Source organism: Hippocampus bargibanti, linkage group LG01 (assembly GCF_051943395.1).
Source record: "Hippocampus bargibanti isolate YZ-2025 linkage group LG01, ASM5194339v1, whole genome shotgun sequence".
NCBI classification, from domain to species: Eukaryota; Metazoa; Chordata; class Actinopteri; order Syngnathiformes; family Syngnathidae; genus Hippocampus; species Hippocampus bargibanti.
In genome coordinates this window covers 21,595,677-21,616,357 of record NC_142734.1, presented here as the reverse complement: position 1 = coordinate 21,616,357, position 20,681 = coordinate 21,595,677, and the positions used below count along the sequence as shown (strand labels likewise).

Here is a 20,681-nt window from a genome sequence, read left to right as displayed (position 1 = left end):
GAAAGCATGCATGTTTGCAATCAATTAAAGAATTTATTCCGTGTCATTTTGAGGCAAACGGGCGGGGGGAATGTCTCACCCAAAAAGAGGCAATAAAATGGCCACAGAGCTGTGAGGAATGAATCAGCCCGTTTCCACAGGCTGATATATTCTTTCAATTGAGCTTGGACTCCCTCTGCTGGAGGCTTTTGGATGTAACACTGTTTAAAAAAAACAGTACAACAAAATACATTGACGTGATGGAAAGATGCTACAATGCGTCTTTTTTACGGTCAGGAGGCGGTCCTTTTCTGACGTCACGTGAGTACTCATCACCAACTCAAAAACAAGACTTCTGAATGTTCAGCGCGAGTCTTAAAACGTAAAATATAGCTATATGCGGTGGAATCTTATTAAAATACGCCCAGTAGAAGTCATTTGAAGCCATTTTACAAATTATGGACACAACTTGTCCGGAGACGTCAGTTGTCCTTTAAGTCATTTTTATTGGTGTTTTGCATTTGACTAAAGATATCATACCGCGTGCTTTGGGTATTTTAGATGCTATAAAACGTTTTTCTGATGTCAGTTAAAAAACAAAAAAGTGACGTCGGTTGCCCTTTAAAGAGGTGTTTACCTGTTTCAACTGACTGCCAGTATCATCCAATCAAAATTGCGCTTTCTGCCAACCGAGATCAGTGTCATCCAATCAAAATTGCGCTTTTCGCCAACTGCAGCCCCAACAGTAAATGAACAAGAAAAGAGCGAGAATATGTATTTAGATTTATCGGCGAGCCATATGCAATCGTCAAAAGCCATAGGTTCCCGACCCCTGCCTTTGGATCTTATGTTGATGCTTTAATTGAAATTTTCTCAGCACAAGGGCCACGCACACAAGAGGAAACCGAATTCTTCCTCTTTAGCCCTACATCCCTTTGAAGCTGGATATGTCACAACTGTATAAATGGTGTCTTCTTTTCCTTTCGGCTTTTCCCTTCAAGGGGTCGCCAAAGCGAATCAGTGTCCTCCATCTTGAGAGTTTTGATTTGCATGTTTGTTTTGGCCAAGCTTTTACGTAAGATGCCCTTCCTGACACAAGCCTCTGTAACGTGCAAAAAAATGAGCATACAAAGTGGGTGAGATAAACCAGCTACAGAGGTAGACACAGCATGAGATCCAGTTCTGTGGAAACAAAACGCCATTACAGTGCAAAGCGACTTGTGTAAACCGGTGATATTGGTATGGCATCCCTTTTTTGTCATCCAACTAAGTTATACACGTCTGTCCATCAAATATTGGGCATCTCCCTTTTATACAGCCACCATCCACTCTGGAATGACACACGCTTGCTGTTCAACAGCAATCATGGTCAAAGCATGCTAACAAAACTGCAAAAAAGTGCTACTACAATACGCGCAAAGATGGTGAAAGGTTTTTGGTCTCTCAAACTGGATTGCAGCATTTGGTCAAGTAACAGCAGTCCACTTGCTTGCTGGCCTGTGCGACCCAGCGGGTCAGCTCGCAGAATTTGTTGCAAACACGCCATGACCACCGCCTGGTCTGCTTTTTCAGTCAAGTTCATTCGTCAAAAGTTGTGCTCTACTAGTTGATACGGATGCCTGAGATGAAGGGTAGACCAGTGGGGACCCGCCTCTTGTACTCCACGTATTCTTCTGCAAAGAAATTAATGAGGGAAATCTCTTCTTCTTCAATCCGCTCCCGAAAAAACCTCCAGCTGGCTATGGTGTAGCCCAGTGTGCATACCGGGTTGCACAGCACCACCTGTAGCGTACACAACACGTTAGCTAACATTTTACCTGACATGACCGGACCAAAATTGCAATAGTATTGTAATTGCAATTGTAAAAAACAATCAAGAAGTGAAACACACACCTGTGTTCCTATGCTCCAGTAGAACCAACCCACATAGGAGGGGTGTCGAAAAAACGCGTAGACACCACTGGTGACCAGTACGTGACTATAAGCCTTTTCATTCTGGACAATGTGGTTGAAGTTGGAGCCGGCCCTCAACATGGCCGCCTTGCGGAGGGCCTCGCCGCATAGCACCATGAGCAGACCCATTAAGCTCAACCACCTCAGTTGCTTCAGCTCTGAAAGACAAGATGAGGCATGTCAAGCAGGAAATTTGTCACACAGTTAAAACGGCATTTGTGACTTTTTTTCCAACTGTGGCCAATTATAAATGACCAACTATTGAAGCATTTGCTTATTGGGATGTATGAGAAAATTCTATATTACGGTCAGCCACAACCATAAATTCAGCTTTTACTTTTGAAGGACAAAAAGCTGCCAATGAAATGTCGTCAATTTCCGTGCTCCAAGTTGGTTGATGCTTATTGTTTTTGTTGAATGAAAACATGAAAAAGTATGTTGCCCACTTACCTGGAAATGTTAGCTTCTCCACAGTGAATTCAACCCATGATGAGAAAGCCGCCAGCGTGTACTCCACACTGTGGTTTAGGAGGAATGAGTCCAGTGACAGGCTGTGAGGATTAATGATGGCTGTCACCAAGTACTCAGAGTAATGGAAGAATGCAAGGGAGCACATATACCTGCAAAGAGGTGACAGTACAACATGTTTTGCACTAACCAGGAAACATTTCACAACATCTAAAACGGGATCTTTAAGAATGACAACTTGCTTCCAATACATTTTGTAATCACACATAAAATGGAAAACCAAACTTGATCCTGCCTACCAATAAAGTGTAAAATTACATCACCAAATAATTATGTGCTTATTTCTTAAAAGGGCTTTGTGAGCATACACAGTAGCACATAGAATGCGAAAAAAACATCTGACATTGTGACAGGGGACTCTTAGTGAGTCAACCCCTCTACATATATACAGGTAACATCCGAGTTGCGACTGGGTTCCGTGCCGACAAAGCGGTCGTAAATCAACGTCGTGAATTGAAAAGCATTACACGGTCACTTGCTGTGCGACAGTGAGATGCTGGCCAAAATTGCGCTGCGAAGACGTTGTGGTGCCCGTAGAATTTAAAAAAAAAGGGTCTGACGGTTGTGGTCGTAAGTACGGGTGTCGTATGTCGCACCGGTCGTAACTGGGATGTTACCTGTACATATAAGGATTCCAGGGCAATGACATAAATACCTCAAACATCAAGTAATATTCATTTACACACCACCCAAAATGTGTCCAAGTGGTTTCGGTGCAGCTTATAATCAGACCACACCCAAAAATGACACCCAGGAAGCAGGCTCTCACAGCAACCTAGAACCGAAACAAAGGTTCAAATTAATCAACAGAAATGCATATTACTAATTTAAATTTCTAACCCATCCAGCCAATTAATAATATTTTGTCAAACTTGATAAATACACAATATTATATGTAAAGTGTAGATTGGATTTCATTCCATTATTTTTGTCCCATTGGTAAAAATCTTCCATACACCAATTCTCGTTCCTCAGGCATCAGTTTTTACGTTCTATTCGGAGACACAATTAAAAGGATAACAATATTTTTGTCAAGACAAATGTGTTACTTATGAGAAATACAGTATTGAATAGTTGTTGTTTATCGTCACTTTTAAAGTCACCAGCTTATACTATTTCAATAAAGTATAATTTTTATATCTGATGACGACACCTCAAACACATACGGAAGAGGTTTGGGGTAAGAATCGTTTTACAGACTGATAACGTCCCAAATATAGTAGGCAGATGGGCTTACTTCCTTAAACAACACTTTTCTATTTAAAATCTAGACTCGAACGACACCTACGTGACTAGCTCTCTTAACAAAACATATAACACCTAAATGTACGTATTACATTTTTTCTCCATACAACGAAATGTTTGTGAAGGGCTTCAAATTAGAATACAAATTAAGTTTCTAGGTCATTGCGATTTGAGACGACACGGCTGTCTCGTTCTCATTTAGCTAATAGGATTAACAAAGTGGACAGCTATTGTACAACTAGCTACTTCAATCTAAATTGTGGCACTTAACACACATTCCTGTTGGAATGTAATTAATTTAATTCTTCATTCACCCTAAAACCTAAACGAGAAAGAAACTTAAAAGTTCGCGAGCTAGCGTTTACGCTTACCTTGTACAAAGGTCCCCTGCAGATTAGTAACAAGAGGCCATTGATAACAGCAATATGCAGACAAATTGCTATTTTTCCGGGAGTTTCTGTTAGGTAGTCGAAGACCCAGTCAAGGTGACCAAAGCAAGCTCTAATCAAAGGTATTATGACAACAGTGAGACCTAGAATAAAGCTCTTAAGACTTACTGTACCCTCAAGTACCAACTTACTGCCTGCCATGATGGAAAATGATGTCACTAAATATCGCGAGATCACATAGTGCAACAAGGGAGTGGGGGTATTTCTGTTGGTGCGTTCGTCTAGTGATGGATTGTCGGAATCTTTCCTGTCAGTTGGAAAAGGAAAAAATCGAGTAGAGAAAGTAACCATCACCACTGGTATGAGGTTAAAGAGTGTGAAAGAGCAGGTTTAAATCTAGAGCAGCCTCTTTCCCTCTATTTTTTCCTGTTCCAACCACGGGAAAAAATAAAATAGAATTCCCGTAGTATGACGCTGCCACTTCCGCGTTTCACTATATTAATGGTATTAAGTGAGTGGAGCCGGTTTTTCATTGCAAGATGCATTTGTATTGGCTATCATGATGTTTTTTTTAAAGTTTTGTGACAACTGTTCGGACAATCGAATAAAAAACAAAACTGCCTCACTTTATTTCAATAAAAAATAAAATACAAAAATGTTACAATCTTAACATTATTGCATACACTGTACTGAATATATATATATATATATATATATATATATATATATATATATATATATATATATATATATATATATATATATACACACACAGTAAAGTCTCGTTATATCGATATCGGTTATATCGATATTTAATATATCGCCTCCCTAGAATATCGATATAACGAGACTTTACTGTGTGTATATATATATATATATATACAGTAAAGTCTCGTTATATCGATATCCAAGGGAGTCCGAAAAAATATCGATATAACCGGGACTATCGATATATCCGATATCGATATAACGATACTTTACTATATATATATATACACACACACACACACACACACACACACACACACACACACACACACACACACACACACACACACACACACACACACACACACACACACACACACACACACACACACACACACACACACACACACACACACAGGCTGTTCAAATGATATGCAAGTAACTTCAGTGAAATCACGTGCTTGATTGGCTTTTCTCTGTGATTGTCAGGTCTGTTTCGCCTGGAGCAGCATGAGCAGTCTGACCCATCAACTCTGTCAACATCTCTTTGTACTGCCTCTTATGGTGAGGGCGAATGGCATTACCGAATCCTTCAGACCAGAGACAGAAAATTAATAGGTAAATCGGAAGGGAGCAAAAAAGACAAATTCAACTGAGATGAGAGTGTGCTTACTCATTAAAAGGTGAAAGTCTTCATCTTTCTCTGTTAATAAGGCCACGACGGTAGTGATCATATTTTCATAGTTGTCTGTCTCCTTGTAAGCGTGAACAGCTTGACAGAGTTTAAGTGATTTATCTGGGCCCAGTGCTTCTTTTACATCATTTAGAAAGGTAGTCATGATTTTCTTCTTTTTCAGAGCTGCTGGTAAATATGTAAACATTTTGATGTTGTTGTTTGACATTCATGTACATGTATTGCGATTCCAAAATCACTTTTTTTCCTGGTGAAACTGCTTTTTTCCCCCACTAAAATGTCAACCTTAGGTAAAATGGCTAAGTTCCAGCTCGAGCAAAAGCAAATGCCAAAGAATCATGCTGCCACTACTTTGATACAATGTCGTTGTTTAGAATGTTGCTTGTCGAAACTGACCCCTGAATTGCACACTGTGCCTGGATATATAATTTTTCTTGGCATGACCTACCCATCATAGTTTCTCTCTCTCTGTCTTGTTTGAGTTGCTCTCCATTCAGCTGCATATCCAATGTCGAATTGCAACTGGATGAGGAAGGCTCACTCCGTTGTCCATCTGTTGAACGAAAAAATGAAGCAGAGGATTCAGATTTTGGATGAACATGTACTATCTCGTGTTACTTGAGGTAAGTTGCTTCATGAGACTTATTTTGTAATTATTAATTTAACAAAGTCCAACTCAATTATAAACATATCAATTTTTTGCAATTATTTTTGATTTGAAGAGCCATTATCAACCTGCTCATAAATATATTACGAGTGTTCATCTAAACTGGCAGGATGTTTTTTTTACCCTTACCAGTGTTTCTCAACTGTTGTCACACCAGGAACTGCATTTGTCTATTTTCTCTACTCACTAGAAGTTAAGAACAGTAAATAAAACATATGTTGTGGCTTTTATATTATTCAACACAACTTCACCTTTAATATTTCAAAGTGCCTGGGAAAATGATTATTTCACATAAAAATGTAATCACATATTGATGCATGAAAATGTGTTATTTTCGACTTAGTAGAGGGAACTGGGACTGCAAGTTCAGTTTTTCACTGCAAAGTCATTGCTCTAATTTTCAGTCGTACAACAATGAATTTCTACATAAGGCAATCACTAAAGACAAGTATAAAAGAAACCGAACAGAATGACTGAAAAACATGAAAAAAACGGCAATCATTACATCAGTGCTACCATACCATCTTAACCTACCACTATGTGTCATCCTTGATTTCTTTTCGTCACTTTTCAACGAGTGTTCTGGCTTGAAGCCACAGCCTTGACCAGTCAGCTCCTTGCATTTCTCATCAAATGCCTTTCTGTGATGCGGTCGTACAAAGGGGTATAAACCTGTAACCCATTTGATGATTTTTAATCATATGCTACTTCATTATGACATGTAACATTAAACTTCTGTGGAGCCCCGCTTATCGGGGGGGGGGGGGGGGGGGGGGGGGGGTTCGAACTGTCATTGACTTACCACGATAAAGTCTGTAAGTATGAGGGTCAAGGGTTAATAAAGACGTCCCAGATAGCAGATTGTACAGGTTATCGTCTTTCTTGTAGTCGGTCAGAGCCTGGCGAATTTGCTCAAAGCTGACCTGGCTCAGGGAGGATTTCATTTCTAACAAAAATGACCGAGCGATGTTGATTTTCCCATCTCCGGTATCAGACCCAGAAAAGCTTGGCTTCTGGAAAAATAATAAAGGGAGTGAAATTTTTTCAAAAAGAATTACAAAGTAAACAAATAGTTGTTTCACTGGAAATGATAAATATCTGTACCTGTTCTTGAATCAATTTTATTGTGCGTTTGACTCCACGCATCATCTCATCCATTCTTTTGTCATGTTGAAGCGACAGCGTGGACAAATTGCTTTGCTAGAAAAGCAATGAACACAACAATGAAATTAAAATGAAGTATAAACATGTCCATCCATTTACTATACTCCTTGGTTCCACAATGGAAATATCAGTCTCCTCTGAAACAAAACTGACATTGCATCATCACAAAAAGATAAGGAAATGCCATTCTGAAGATACCGACATGTTGCAAGTAGATGGCTGATTTGAAGTTAAGGAGCTTTGTTGTTGTCCAATCGCATGTGGCAAGTAAAGACAATAGTACGAAGCAATATGAATGTTCTAATTTGTGATGATGAGGTCTAAATATGCTCTTTAGTCTGAAGTTTAAGTACCATTGTTAGGATACGCAGGGGAGTGCATATAGTGTTCATCATTTTTCCATGCTTTATAAATCTAATGTGAAACCATTTTTCATCATAGCCTTTCCAGACAAATAAAACATAAAAAGAATGAAAGCTACCATCTCTAATCCGCAAGCACCATTGCTTCTTTGGTGCTCCACCCGCTCAAGGGCATCAAGCAGGTTGCCCGGTTTAATTTTCCTCTTTTGAGTCTGAGATTCATACGGTTTTAAAATACCAGCGTATTCCATATTTTCATCTAACAGGAGAAAGGATGAGAAATAAAAATGTAAAACATTCCTATCAAAAATAACTTATTGAAGTCATGAAGCCCAAAGTACCTATAAGGTCAAACAAAGACTGACCAGTTCTCGCTCTTTTCAGAGTGGAAGTGTACACGTCCAGCATTTTGGCCTTCTGAGTGTCTGGCTTCTGGGAGGATGCGAATGAGGTATCATCAGATGCATGAGAGCTGCTTGAAGGAAACACTCGCGGATTGGCCGCAGGATTCTTCGCCAAAAAGGGCCTCTGGTTCCACATTTCAACAAAACAAGAGTTCATTCAGAGACGGTTATATCATTATGTGAAGTGTTAAAACTAATATTTCAAGTATCAGTCCTTTCAGGTCATACAATGCATGCATGAATGTGTACTGTATACAAAGCAGCAAATATAGACAATTTATCATCACAAATGATAACTATAACGCATAGTCTGTGTCTCCTTATTATCACGATACAACACAGACTAAAATAGTAGCAATAGAATGGGTCAAAAACCATGATATACCAATTTTTGCGCGACCCTGAAGAAATGGCAGGCATCCCGAACAATGCTCCCAAAGTTGTCATAAGAACGCACATAAGGCCTCAACCATGCTGGAAGGTGAGATTGTACATCTTTACCTTTAAATCTGTGAGGGGGGGGGAAGATTTCAAGGTTGGTATTATTAACACTTGAAAGGTCACAATTTTTAATGGCTTCAAAAGAGGTCCAGAATGCTATGCTTTAAAAAACATGTTTTCTGTATATATAAGATATAAATTGATGCATATTCATATCTGTATGTAAATGCTGATATCTACATTTCAGAAAAATCTGATGCAGGCTCTTTTTTCTGAACGCATTATTGGATTATGTCTCAGACAAGGTTTAAAAACAAAGACTTGCGCTGAGGTGATTAAAAAAAGCATGATTGGCACATTCCTAATATTGATATTCATGGTTTGTAAAGACACTGGATGACGGTATTCGAGAAGCACCTGATCTGACCTCTGATCACAGAGAAAGATGGCTCCATAGTCATCCTTGTGGCGAACGACACGGCCAATGGCTTGGTTGACAGCTCTGAAAGCTTGCTCTCTGTACCACTCCTGCCCCGTAAGTAACTGCAAAAGATGCAGCCGTATCCCAAACGCAAAAACATGTGAAAACAAGACAAGTGCAGTGTCCTAATATGACATGGCACATGCTAAAAAAAAACACCCTCCAATTTAGCATTGCCCGTGTATCCAGTACTGTCTACTTGCTTCAATGTTACCTTCTGGCCAGGTCCCGGTGTTTTCCCTCGGTTCATCTCATCTAAGAATTGCATCTTTAAAACAACACGAGGGTCTAACTTCGGTGGAAAGGGGAGTCCAGTGATGATAACTCCACGACCAAATGTATTTGCAAAATCCAGACCCTCGCTAGCCTGAAGAAAAATAAAGAAATAAAAAATAAAAAAAATCAAACAACCATGTGATCATTTTCTAATTTATTAAATGTATTCATGTGCGCTTGAGACTTGTGATTCAGCTCTTCTACTTAAAATGAGGGCATGTTTCCCTAAGTGAGGCCTCCCTAAGCATGGATGAATCCAACCAGTGGTTGGAACATACAGTAGAAAAAGTGCGCTCGGTGATATTGTCATGTGGAAAGCTACTGATGGCAAAGGGGCAGGGGGAGTAACTATTAAGAGTCTGGGTAAAAGCTGTACTTTATTTTTTTGTGAAATCACAGACCCTCATGGTTTTCTGAATTTCTGAACCAGGTCAATTCCCTCATCAGTGGAGGAAAATGCTGCCCACTAATGTGGTGTATATGTAAAACCTGTAAATCTATGGTAAATAACCATGGCAAAATAAAGAATGTCACACGCCATCAAGTAGGACTGTCATCCAGAAATAGAATGTCTTCACCTTTCCACGACACACTGCGGTAAAGATTCCACCTTTTGATTGGGAGTCGTTCACTTTGTTGTAATAACGTTCAATAGCCTAAAACAGACAATAGCAACTTTGATATAGCTGTTGAATATTTTTGCGACATGTTTAGTATGAGACTGCATTGAAGAAAACAGTTAAGCGGGTATTAGTAATACTGGGCTTTAAACAAAGGGTGGTCACAGAAATCATAACACTTCACCTCAGCAAAAGGTCCCCTCCCTTTCGGTTCAATAAACATTGTCTTTATATTCTCAATCCGATTTGCATGTCCATGATCCTGGGAAGAATGAATGCAATTTTTTTTATCACGGAAATATTTAAACTTGAAAAGTAGCACACAACTATAATAAAAGACTGAGCTCATTTAGTCTTCACTCACTCTCCAGAACTCCAAAGTTTTTTCCATTAAGTAGAAAGAGGGAAAAAACAAAAGTAGCCCATCAGGGACAATCCGGGTCAGGTTTACTGAGGAGACAGCAAACGTTGAAACTTATTTTGAGGCAAAGAGGGTGTTTTTACCCCCCCAAGATAATCATTGTGATGGTAATTGAGTACTGTATTCAAAGTACATACCCACAGTGTTTCCTAAAGATGACAAGTTTTCAGGATCAAGTCTTGAAAAGAAAGAAATAGTCAGCCATGTCAGCATTAAGTTTCTAAGCCACCCAGTAGGTAATAAACCAAACAGTTGCGATGAACATGATTATGTCTTGTGCAGCACCTGGACTACGGCTTACTACGTACGTACTGACCTTCTATTAAACGCTGAACTCAACGGTACCTTATCCGGACCGTGCTCAATGACACTCACAAAGATCTGATCCCGCTGAATCACGTGGCTGTTTTCCAAAGTGACTGAAAACGGTCTGCAAAAACACGTGCAAACAGAAATGGTTTAAAAAACTGTTAATAAAGGCAATCATGTGGATGTGTGTGTATAAAATGTATAGATGTATTTTGAGACAAGTTAACATACATTCTCATCTCTGACATAAAGGAGCTGAGGGGAGACAGGGTACCACTGGTCAGAATGATGGAACGTACACCTTGATTCTTCAAGTCCTGCATGCTGAAGCCCGGAGAGAAACACCAATAACTCAAAATGTTTCCTGGAAGATATAAATGCGCAGACACAAATAATGTGTATTTGTTGTAAAAAAAAAAAAACCTTAAAGGACAACCGACGTCTCCGGACAAGTTGTGTCCATAATTTGTAAAATGGCTTCAAATGACTTCTACTGAGCGTATTTTACAAAGATTCCACCGCATATAGCTATATTTTATGTTTTAAGACTCGTGCTGAATATTCCGGAAGTCTTGTTTTTGAGGTAGTGACGAGTTTGTACGTGACGTCACTGAAGGAATGCCCCTGACCGAAAAAAGGACACATTGTAGCAGTCCTTCCATCACGTCAATATACAGTAAAGTCTCGTTATATTGATATTGTTTATACTGATAATACTGCTTATTACGACACTATTTTAAATTCCTGTGCACATTTCTAGTCTTTTTATGTATAATTAATTCCGTTTAGTACGATTCGTGGTTTTTACGATAATCCGGTTACTACGGTGCTCTTTTTCATCTCCCGCCGGCCATTTTGCTTACGGTGCTGTTGAATACTTACGGTGAATCGATATTTGCTTAGGGGTTTCTATACAGTAGTCACTGTATCGGTCGCGCCATTGGTCGACTTGGTCACGTGACTTGGTCACGTGAGTTTGTTACGTGACCAGCTCCCGTATAGCAGACGCCATTTTCATTTTCAGACGCCAGCTCATGTGTAGCAGACGACATTTTCTACCGTCTTCAACAATGGCGACAACAAATGGCATTTTTGCATTTGCAATCGATTAAAGAATGATATGTGCCATTTTGAGGGGGAACATTGGGGGAACATCTCTCACCCCCCAAAAAAGAGGCACAAAATGGCGAGCTCCTATGGCCACCTCCGTTTCTTATATGGCGCTTGGTTGCCCTCTTCTGGCGGCTTTTGGTCGCAACACGGTTCTCAGACCAAACATACTTCATCAACGTAAGTAATGTAAACGTTGCAGTTTTGGTTTTTCATCCATGTATTTAATTGTGTAGGATTCAGATATCTTTATCGCTTGCAACAATCACTGTTTTTTTCGTGGTTTCGTGTGAATAGAACATGAGGATTTTGCATTGGTTGATTTTTTGAAAGGAAATACAGTAGTCATTAAAAAAGTGTAAAGACGTTTTTATTTTATGCACAAATTTATTTTTCACTTCACTACTGTAGAAAAAGCATGTTAGATACACAATCCATGAACCCAATGATAAAATGACATGCCATATCAAAGATCCCCCGTTTACGTGCCCCCCCCCCCCCCCCCCCCCCCCCCCCCACCTTTAATGCAGTTCGGCGCAGGACGGATATATCGACAGTACGGTTATATCGACATTTTTTTCTAACTCCCGAGAATATCGATATAACGAGACTTTACTGTATTTTGCTGTACAGTGGTACCTCGGTTCTCGACCATAATTCGTTCCTGGACCCTGTTCGAAAAGCAATTTTTTCGAACACCGAAACCACCTCTTTGGGGTCGGATCACCCCCTGCCTTCTTACTCGCTGTTTTCTTTTATTTGTGAATAAATATCCTGCTTGGGTAATACATCTCTGCCGCCTGCTTTGGAGTCCCAAACATTCCACTAGGTTCCGACGAGTCAGCTGCCGTCACTCTCGCTCGGAACGTGACAGCTACGGATGACTCGGCTACAGGATGTTCTTTTCTCTTAAAATATCTATCCAATGACACTTGCTCTCACTCCTATGCCACATCACTAGATTTCACAGCCTCCTTATTCTTTAATATCGTATTGATCGTAGATTTCGCCATGCTGTATTCGCTAGCCAGATCAGACACTCGCACACCTCCTTCATATTTTGCGATTATTTCTTTCTTAAATGCAATAGTTGTACGCACTACTTTTCTTTTTTCACTTTTAGCAGCACTTACTTTCTTTGGAGGCATGATTAGGGGCTAAAACTCTTCGGACACCTACATATTAAACGCTAGAGCAAAACGCAGCACGTCCGCAACCGACAACAGTTGGTCACGGAGAGAGCGATACACCCGTACGGCGCTCAGCACTCCACCCTCGCGTACGCACTCACGCGTCGTATTGGCGTTCGAATACTGATTGATGTTCGAACGCCGAAGCAAGAATATCTTGAATATTTTGTTTGAACACCGATTTGTTCGAACTGTGAGGCGTTCGAGAACCGAGGTACCACTGTACTTGTTTGGTCTGAAAACGTCATGTTGCACCAAAAAGAGCCAGAAGAGGGCGACCAAGCTCCATGTTAGGAATTGATCAGCCTGTGGAAACGGGCTGATCAATTTCTCACACGGAGCTTGGTCGACATTTTTTGTCTCTTTTTTGCTGACACATTTCCCCCCAATGTTGCCTCAAAATGGCACGGAATAAATTCTTTAATCGATTGCAAACATGTATGTTTTTCTCTTCAGAACTGTTTGAATCATATTCATAACTGGATGTGTAATAAGAAAGCATATTCTCCGAATCTGAAGCCATTGTTTTGATTCTCCAGCAATGCAAGACGTCTTGGCGTGACGTCACGAACTGGGGGCGGGACTTTCTGAAAATGCCCAATTCGCAGCTCAATTTTTTTGCAGATTTTGGACACTTTAAGTCACTTTTATTGGTGTTTTGCATTTGAATAAAAATATCATACTGCGTGTTGTGGGTATTTTAGATGCTATAAAATGTTTTTCTGATGTCAGTTAGGAAACAAAAAAGTGACGTCGGTTGTCCTTTCAAAACAGTGGTTGTGTCTTGACAGCGGATTAGCTACATGGTGCAAAAAATAAATAAATAAGTAGAACATGGTGAATTTGCATTTTAGCAGCTTAACCATTGACATTGAAAGCATTCGCCCTACCTTCTTTCTTTGATGACAAAGCCCACAGGTCGCCATTTTTTTGTTTTTTCTGAGTGCTGCTGTCTTTATGAATGTGAACCTGCAACCAGTACAAGATGATATTACTCTACACAAAAAGTTGAAATTCGCAAAAAGCTATTTGTACAGTATATTGATCTTATTAACTCGTTCACGAATTTATTCGGGAATTGAAAATATGACGTAGTGCGCCATTCACAAATTAGTTCAGTTTTGTTTTTTCTTGCTTGGATGCCGATAGAAGGCTGGTCAGACCTCTGGCAATGTTTTTTGCCTTCCACAAGGGGGCCATGTTAGCGCTTTGTTCCAGCTTCAGCTGTTGTTGAAGGGCGATATAAATCAATATGTATGTATTGCATTTTGGACAGCCGCCCTCATTTCAGGCTCATATAACCCCAGACCCATATAATTTAGGAACTCCTTTTTTTCTGTTTAAAGAAGAGAGTCTAAGGTTTCTAACGCTGTATTGAACGTATATGTAGTCCTAAAACTTAATATTCTGTGGGTCCAGGAATTCTAGTGACGATGACAAAAACCCTGGCACTGGAGTGGACAATTTCTTTGCACGTCTGGCAGTGAATGAGTTAAGTGATGAGTCTTATTTTTGGGGTGGTGTAGTGCGGTGGTGGTGTCCTGGAAGGGGAGGAGAACGATTAAAACTCACAATACGTAAAGCTGAAAGCGAAGACCAAAACACAAACAAAAACAGTGCACAAATTCCAAGTAAGGTTTTGAGACTGAAATTACATAATTTCTGTACTCCATATGTATCATAAAATGGTTTAGGAAATAAAGTGTATTACTGTGACAGGTAACTCACCTTAAAATGAGCTGTATTAGCTTCCATTTTCAATTTCCAGTCTTTCCGTGACGATGCAGTGCCAGAGAACACCAGCTATAAGGGAAGCAGAAAAAAGTAATTTCATCTGGTGCCGCTTGTCCACTGCATTGAGGAGCAGTTGCTTCCAGTGTTATTGCACTCTTGGACAAATATAATCTTACCAATGCTTTGCGTATTCCAGATTAAGAAAGGAATATTTCTCCAAGATATTTAACTCATTTGCAGGTTCACTTGACATACCTGCATTATGTCCAAGAGTTTCTGCAACCCGCTCGTGTTGAGAAATATCCCTGGCTCTGTGAAATTCATGTCATCCAAAACATGTGCAACAGTGGCAGAAATGTTTCCATTAATATGAAGTTCGGGTCTAACTGGCTTAGGGTGTGCTTGTATGTGACTTAAAGGACAACCGACGTCTCCGGACAAGTTGTGTCCATAATTTGTAAAATGGCTTCAAATGACTTCTACTGAGCATATTTTACAAAGATTCCACCGCATATAGCTATATTTTACGTTTTAAGACTCTTGCTGAATATTCCGAAGTCTTGTTTTTGAGTTTGTGACGAGTCCGTACGTGACGTCACTGAAGGAACGCCCCTGACCGAAAAAAGGACACATTGAAGCAGTCCTTCCATCACATCAATATATTTTGCAGTACTTGTTTGGTCTGAAAACGTCATGTTGCACCAAAAAGAGCCAGAAGAGGGCGACCAAGCTCCATGTTAGGAATTTATCAACCTGTGGAAACGGGCTGATCAATTCCTCACACGGAGCTCGGTCGCCATTTTCTGCCTCTTTTTTGGTGATACAATTCCCCCCAATGTTGCCTCAAAATGGCACTGAATAAATTCTTTAATCAATTGCTAACATGTATGCTTTCCTCTATTTGAATCATATTCATAACTGGATGTGTAACAAGAAAGCATATTCTCCGAATCTGAAGCCATTGTTTTGATTCTCCAGCAATGCAAGACGTCTTGGCGTGACGTCACGAACTGAGGGCGGGCCTTTCTGAAAATGCCCAATTCGCCGCTCAATTTTTTGCAGATTTTGGACACTAAGTCATTTTTATTGGTGTTTTGCATTTCACCAAAAATATCATACTGCGTGTTTTGGGTATTTTAGATGGTATAAAACGTTTTTCTGATGTCAGTTAGGAAACAAAAAAGTGACGTCGGTTGTCCTTTAAATGTGGTGATGACAGAAAGGTTATTCACAAACAATAATGTGGTAACTGATTTTATCAATTGTAGACAGAAAAGCAAACAAGCCCTACTCACGTCCTGCTAAGTATCCAATGATCTGCTCCAGAGTCTCAGAAACACCGCCCTTAGTGTCATATGTCAAGTGGGCTCTCTCTAACAGCTCATATATGAAGCTGTGAAGTACATCACAAGCATTCAAAAAAAATATATATACAAATTTGACTGACAGTTGTCACTTACATTCCAGGTTTTGTTATGCCTCTGTCATCGGGAACCACAAACGAATCAATAGCCTCCTCCAGTTTCAAGAAAATCTCTGTCAATTACATTAACAACGGTCTTGATCCTTTCCTTCTTATTTGGAAAAATACATGATCGATTGTAATTAGTAAATGGGGATAAATTAATTTGAACACAAACCTTTGAGTTTAGCAACAACTTTTACATCTGTTTTTAGACCTGAAAGTGAAAAAATGAGAAGTCTAACATTTAGGACAGGTCTAAATAAAGGCTGAAGACATAGTTCTATTCTTTTAGGTATACTACAAAAAAGAGTGCAAAACAGTCCAATTGAACAATTATTTAATTCGCTGAGGGAAACCAACAGCAGACAACTATTTTGACAAGAATTGAGGCGTTCTACATGACAAACCATGAGAGGAAGTTTCTCCAAAACTGGCTTCTTGAGCATGGTCACTTAACAATCTGGTAAGCGCTTGAATAGCTGAGGCCAGATCATATGGAGTAAAGTCAAATGATGTTGACTCTTCACACGTCCTTTCCTGCCAACAGGAAAACCTCATTTGAGACTGACTGATATGAATAATGCTGTCTTGCTAAAATTAGCCTCTATGTGAGCTTCACATAGACGGAAAGATGTCATGCACATGCATTAAAAAGCTGTGTAGGAAGTTTAATGTCAGCACTATTAAAACACGGCCAGACTTTGCTATACAATTAAATGAGATGAGTCATGTCTTACGACATTATGAGCTTCATCAAAGATGACCACAGATCCAGCCAAATCGATGTTGTGAGCTTTGCGGCTCTGTGGAAAGACAGAGAGAAATGTTTCAGCAATCCAAAACATTTCAAATGTGTTACTGATAGAGAATAGACAGAATAGAGGTTATCATGTTTAAAAGTGTCATCCTGTTGTATGCTCAGTTGGCCGAACATGTGTGACTACAAGGCCAGTATACACAATGGAGCATAGAGAATCTGGGGTCGTTTAGAGGCGAACAGAACAGCCTGTTAAACTGTCATCCTTGAGTCAGAGATCTATCTAACCCAGGGCGGAAGGGAGCATTTGTTACACTCCTGCACAAAAAGATATCATTAGCCAGGTTACAAATCTATCAGTTCATGGAAAGGCCACCCACCCATTAAAATGTATACATTCTATTGGTTTAGGGATGATGGTGCTTGAACCAAAGGATGACTTGTCGGGGTGTCCATGGGACATCCAGGGGTGTGGTATTCAAATCAAGAAGGCTGTTTTTACTCATGTATCACTTAAATTTGCATATACTCTCAATAAATAGCTTTGCAGAGGACTGCAGGGGCGGGCGTTGTTCAAAGAAGAGCACACAAAGTGGCTTCATGAAAACGGCACCCCCTGTCGTCAATAAAACACAATCTTCCTGTGTTCGAGCCTTTGTGCACAGTTTCTGAGCAAACATCACTGACAGTTACGATGTATACTATTAAATATTTGTATTCAGCGCGATACAGTCTAATTAATGCTACTGGTTACCTTGGGATCCAAAAGGTAGTTGTAAGGCATAAATATTATCTCAGCCTGCTGTTTTAAAGAACGTGAGAGAAAATAAGGGCAAGAACTGCAGGAAAAAGAGAAAAAAGAGGAATTAGATTAGGAAGCCAAAAATCCATTAAAAAATCTCAAATTAATCTATCGCTGACATTGTCTTGTGATGTTGACAGTGAAGATTTGACCAGGTGTTTGTTCAAATGGCAAAGCATTGAGAGTTAACTTACTTTTTGTAAAATGGGCACAAAGTATGAGGCAATGTTTGCCAAAACGGACTGTTTGCCAAAACTGACTCTATGAATGCTTTTCATATGAAAAATAATCTGCGCAATCGTGATAAAATTGCTAAATCGGCAACACGACATGTCATTCGCAAACACTGGCAGTAGGCTATGGAATTCACAAATAGAGAAATAAACATGCATAAAAATACATTTTAATGACTCCATGAAACAGATAAATCGCTCAGCCTGAGTTTAGATCAACATAACACACCGTTTTTTGTTCCCAAATTTGAGCAGGTCCTCCACATCCACAATTTCCTCCACCAATCTTTTGTCAGTGGAATTCTCTTAAAACAATGCAAAAGATTAATCAATATTATGAACATATCATATAATCACAGTACCAAAAAAAACTAGATATTGATTATCTAGAAGCATTCATTAGTGGCAATTTTGTGGTTGTCTACTGCTGGTATAAAACTATTACCTTCAACATTGTTATAGAAGGGACATGTCCTTGAGGCGACCTTTGCTCGACACATATGGACCTTAAAATAATAACAAGCCGGGTTGAAAAATAAACACACGGGCAACATATTTTCTCATGGTGAAAAATCTCCCTTCTTGCTTTGTTACTGTGTATGTTGAATATTGCTTGAAGTAAAAAGATAAGAACATTGATAAAATGGCTCATCAAATACTTTTATTTGGCATTCGATTACATTACAAAAAAATTACCTTGGCATGGTTGCTTTCCTGACGCATCACTTCTGGATTGATACACAACTGTTCTCTTGACCCCAACACGGTCATTTTGGGTCTGAATCACAGATTAATATGATTTGAGATTAATTCATATACAGGTAAATACTCTCATTGTTGTTGGATCAGTGCTGTATCTCCCAGCAGTGGATGAAGTTCTCGTTCATCTACTCATTGACTATGTCTGTTTTTCACTAGAAAGTACAACACAGAAATGATGTTCACCAGACATAAAGCGCTCTCCATTCGTCAAGCTCCCTCAGAATATTTACAATAAATTTTTCTATATCCAAAAAGGTTTTAAAAAAGTCACTGGAAGAGATGCAGAAATTGGCTTTGAATTTGCTTCTTTCTCCTGAGAGTAACATGGATTACATGTTACATTGGATTTTATTTTAACTAAACTGGCATTAGGCATCACAGTCCCAACAGTATGATCTGTTGCAAAATCATTGTCTCGCCAGAGGTAAGACCGAAAGGCATCAGCATGCAATTCAATGCTGGCTTCTATCAAGCCACTCATAAGGTGCAAGGCGCAGGAGCTGTATTGGTATTTTATTTTTAACGCTTCAGAATTTAACTTTGGGCTAATTGATTCTGGAAACGAACAGTTATTGAAATAAGACAACTTACTTGTATGATGTATTCTTTAACTCATTAACAACTTGGCTAAGTTGAGAGTGTGTCCGTGATGCATAGATAATCTTGGGAACATCACTGTAGGAAGCTGTAAAACAATGACCAAAACAAAACTAATACAATATATTTCCATATAAAAACAAATCATGCACACCAAAAACTCTTAATCAAACAAAGGGAAAATGAATCTTTTTGTGTGTTGCCGGTGAATTTACTTTTTTAGCCAGAGTTAGATTGTTTTAGGTGATTTTTTTCCAGTGTGGGCTTTTGTGGCAAAGGCGAATGGTTTTTGGTGTATTGTGAAAGGCGTATTGTTGTGGGAATTTTTCTTTTTAATTTAAAAAAAAATGTGTTAGATGTCAGGTGCATGCAAGCATGTTTTTTAGCATGAGGGGTTTGTTGTATTTCCATTGCTCAGATTTCTATTGAAAAAAATACATAATAATAAAAAAAATAATCAGAAATTGTCACCTCTTTGTTCTAATGTGTATGAGTATTCCTGTATTATTTTTTCAAACACTTAGCGCAACAAGTGTCAACCCCGTCAACAATTTAGTTGGTGAGGGAATCATTTCAGTGGTTTTTCAGTCTTCAACACAAATGACAAAATAAACAACATTGTGCCATGTACATACTTGCTGTTGAACCATCTTCTGAAGCCGGTCCCCAAGATGCAAGAGAATTGTCAACGGATAGATTTTTCTCATCGAGTCTTTCTATTTTATGCGCAGTGATTGTGTCTTTGAAATGCTCCCTCCATGCCAAGGTGGCACATAATAGACACAAGGTTTTTCCAGTGCCTGTAGGGCTCTCCAGAACACCATTAACCCCCTGCAAAAACATGTGTGTAGTTTTGCAAAAAAAATAAACAATAATAAAAATTGAATACACGCAATTAGACACGAAAGAGAAATTGAAAAATGCATGGCGTCATAGTGCTTACTGTATTTAATTACAAACATGGCACTACAGGCCAGAACGAGGGTGCGTGTGTATATATATATATATAATTCAAAGGCCACCGTTTGTTTCTCCGATGTAAACACTCACCCTTTTTAGACAATCAATAACTTTCATCATGTAGTCCTTCTGACACTCATACGGAGGGAAAGGAAATTGCACTTTGACTCCGTCCAACGACGATTCAGACATGATACAGCAGTGTGTAATGGGCAGCTTAGATGTGGAAAAGGGGAAAGAAGGTGAAGTGACCAATTTGATGGTGATTGGAAGTCGCTTTTAAAAGAGAAAATGACAACCACAATTGGCGCCGTTGACTACTTCCGCCTTCCTCTTCTCTTAGTTGAAGTACAGCTCTATTCTGCATACCGCCACCTACTGGATAGGAACCTGGCTTTACCCCAACTGCACTTGCGCTTTATAACAAAGG

General features: G+C 39.4%; 2 protein-coding genes across 7 annotated transcripts; both read right to left on the bottom strand.

Moving 5' to 3' along the window:
• Positions 1–465: 465 nt before the first annotated feature.
• icmt (isoprenylcysteine carboxyl methyltransferase) lies at positions 466–4,633 on the bottom strand. Its single transcript, XM_089003754.1, has 5 exons — positions 4,077–4,633; positions 3,147–3,235; positions 2,383–2,552; positions 1,873–2,090; positions 466–1,761 (listed from the first exon to the last, which is right to left on the bottom strand). The coding sequence occupies exons 1-5, from the start codon at positions 4,443–4,445 to the stop codon at positions 1,582–1,584; spliced, it is 1,026 nt and encodes a 341-aa protein (XP_088859880.1). The 5' UTR covers positions 4,446–4,633; the 3' UTR covers positions 466–1,581.
• Positions 4,634–4,990: 357 nt separating this feature from the next.
• rtel1 (regulator of telomere elongation helicase 1) lies at positions 4,991–20,571 on the bottom strand. 6 transcript variants are annotated; one of them, XM_089003695.1, is made up of 32 exons: positions 20,342–20,571; positions 19,927–20,122; positions 19,286–19,379; positions 18,629–18,710; positions 18,378–18,438; positions 18,162–18,237; positions 17,652–17,736; positions 16,878–16,943; positions 16,548–16,677; positions 16,316–16,354; positions 16,136–16,211; positions 15,971–16,068; positions 14,931–14,986; positions 14,670–14,744; positions 13,832–13,910; positions 10,873–11,005; positions 10,649–10,762; positions 10,470–10,510; positions 10,276–10,361; positions 10,096–10,173; positions 9,870–9,947; positions 9,230–9,382; positions 8,962–9,077; positions 8,479–8,602; positions 8,055–8,217; positions 7,809–7,948; positions 7,268–7,363; positions 6,966–7,176; positions 6,698–6,835; positions 5,945–6,049; positions 5,476–5,664; positions 4,991–5,392 (listed from the first exon to the last, which is right to left on the bottom strand). In XM_089003695.1, exons 1-32 carry the CDS (start codon positions 20,441–20,443, stop codon positions 5,256–5,258), a joined length of 3,417 nt encoding a protein of 1,138 aa, XP_088859821.1. In that variant the 5' UTR covers positions 20,444–20,571; the 3' UTR covers positions 4,991–5,255. The 6 variants fall into 6 exon arrangements, with proteins under 6 accessions (XP_088859821.1, XP_088859830.1, XP_088859848.1 ...); XM_089003704.1 differs by having other exon boundaries at positions 5,476–5,661; XM_089003722.1 differs by lacking the exon at positions 5,476–5,664.
• Positions 20,572–20,681: the final 110 nt, after the last annotated feature.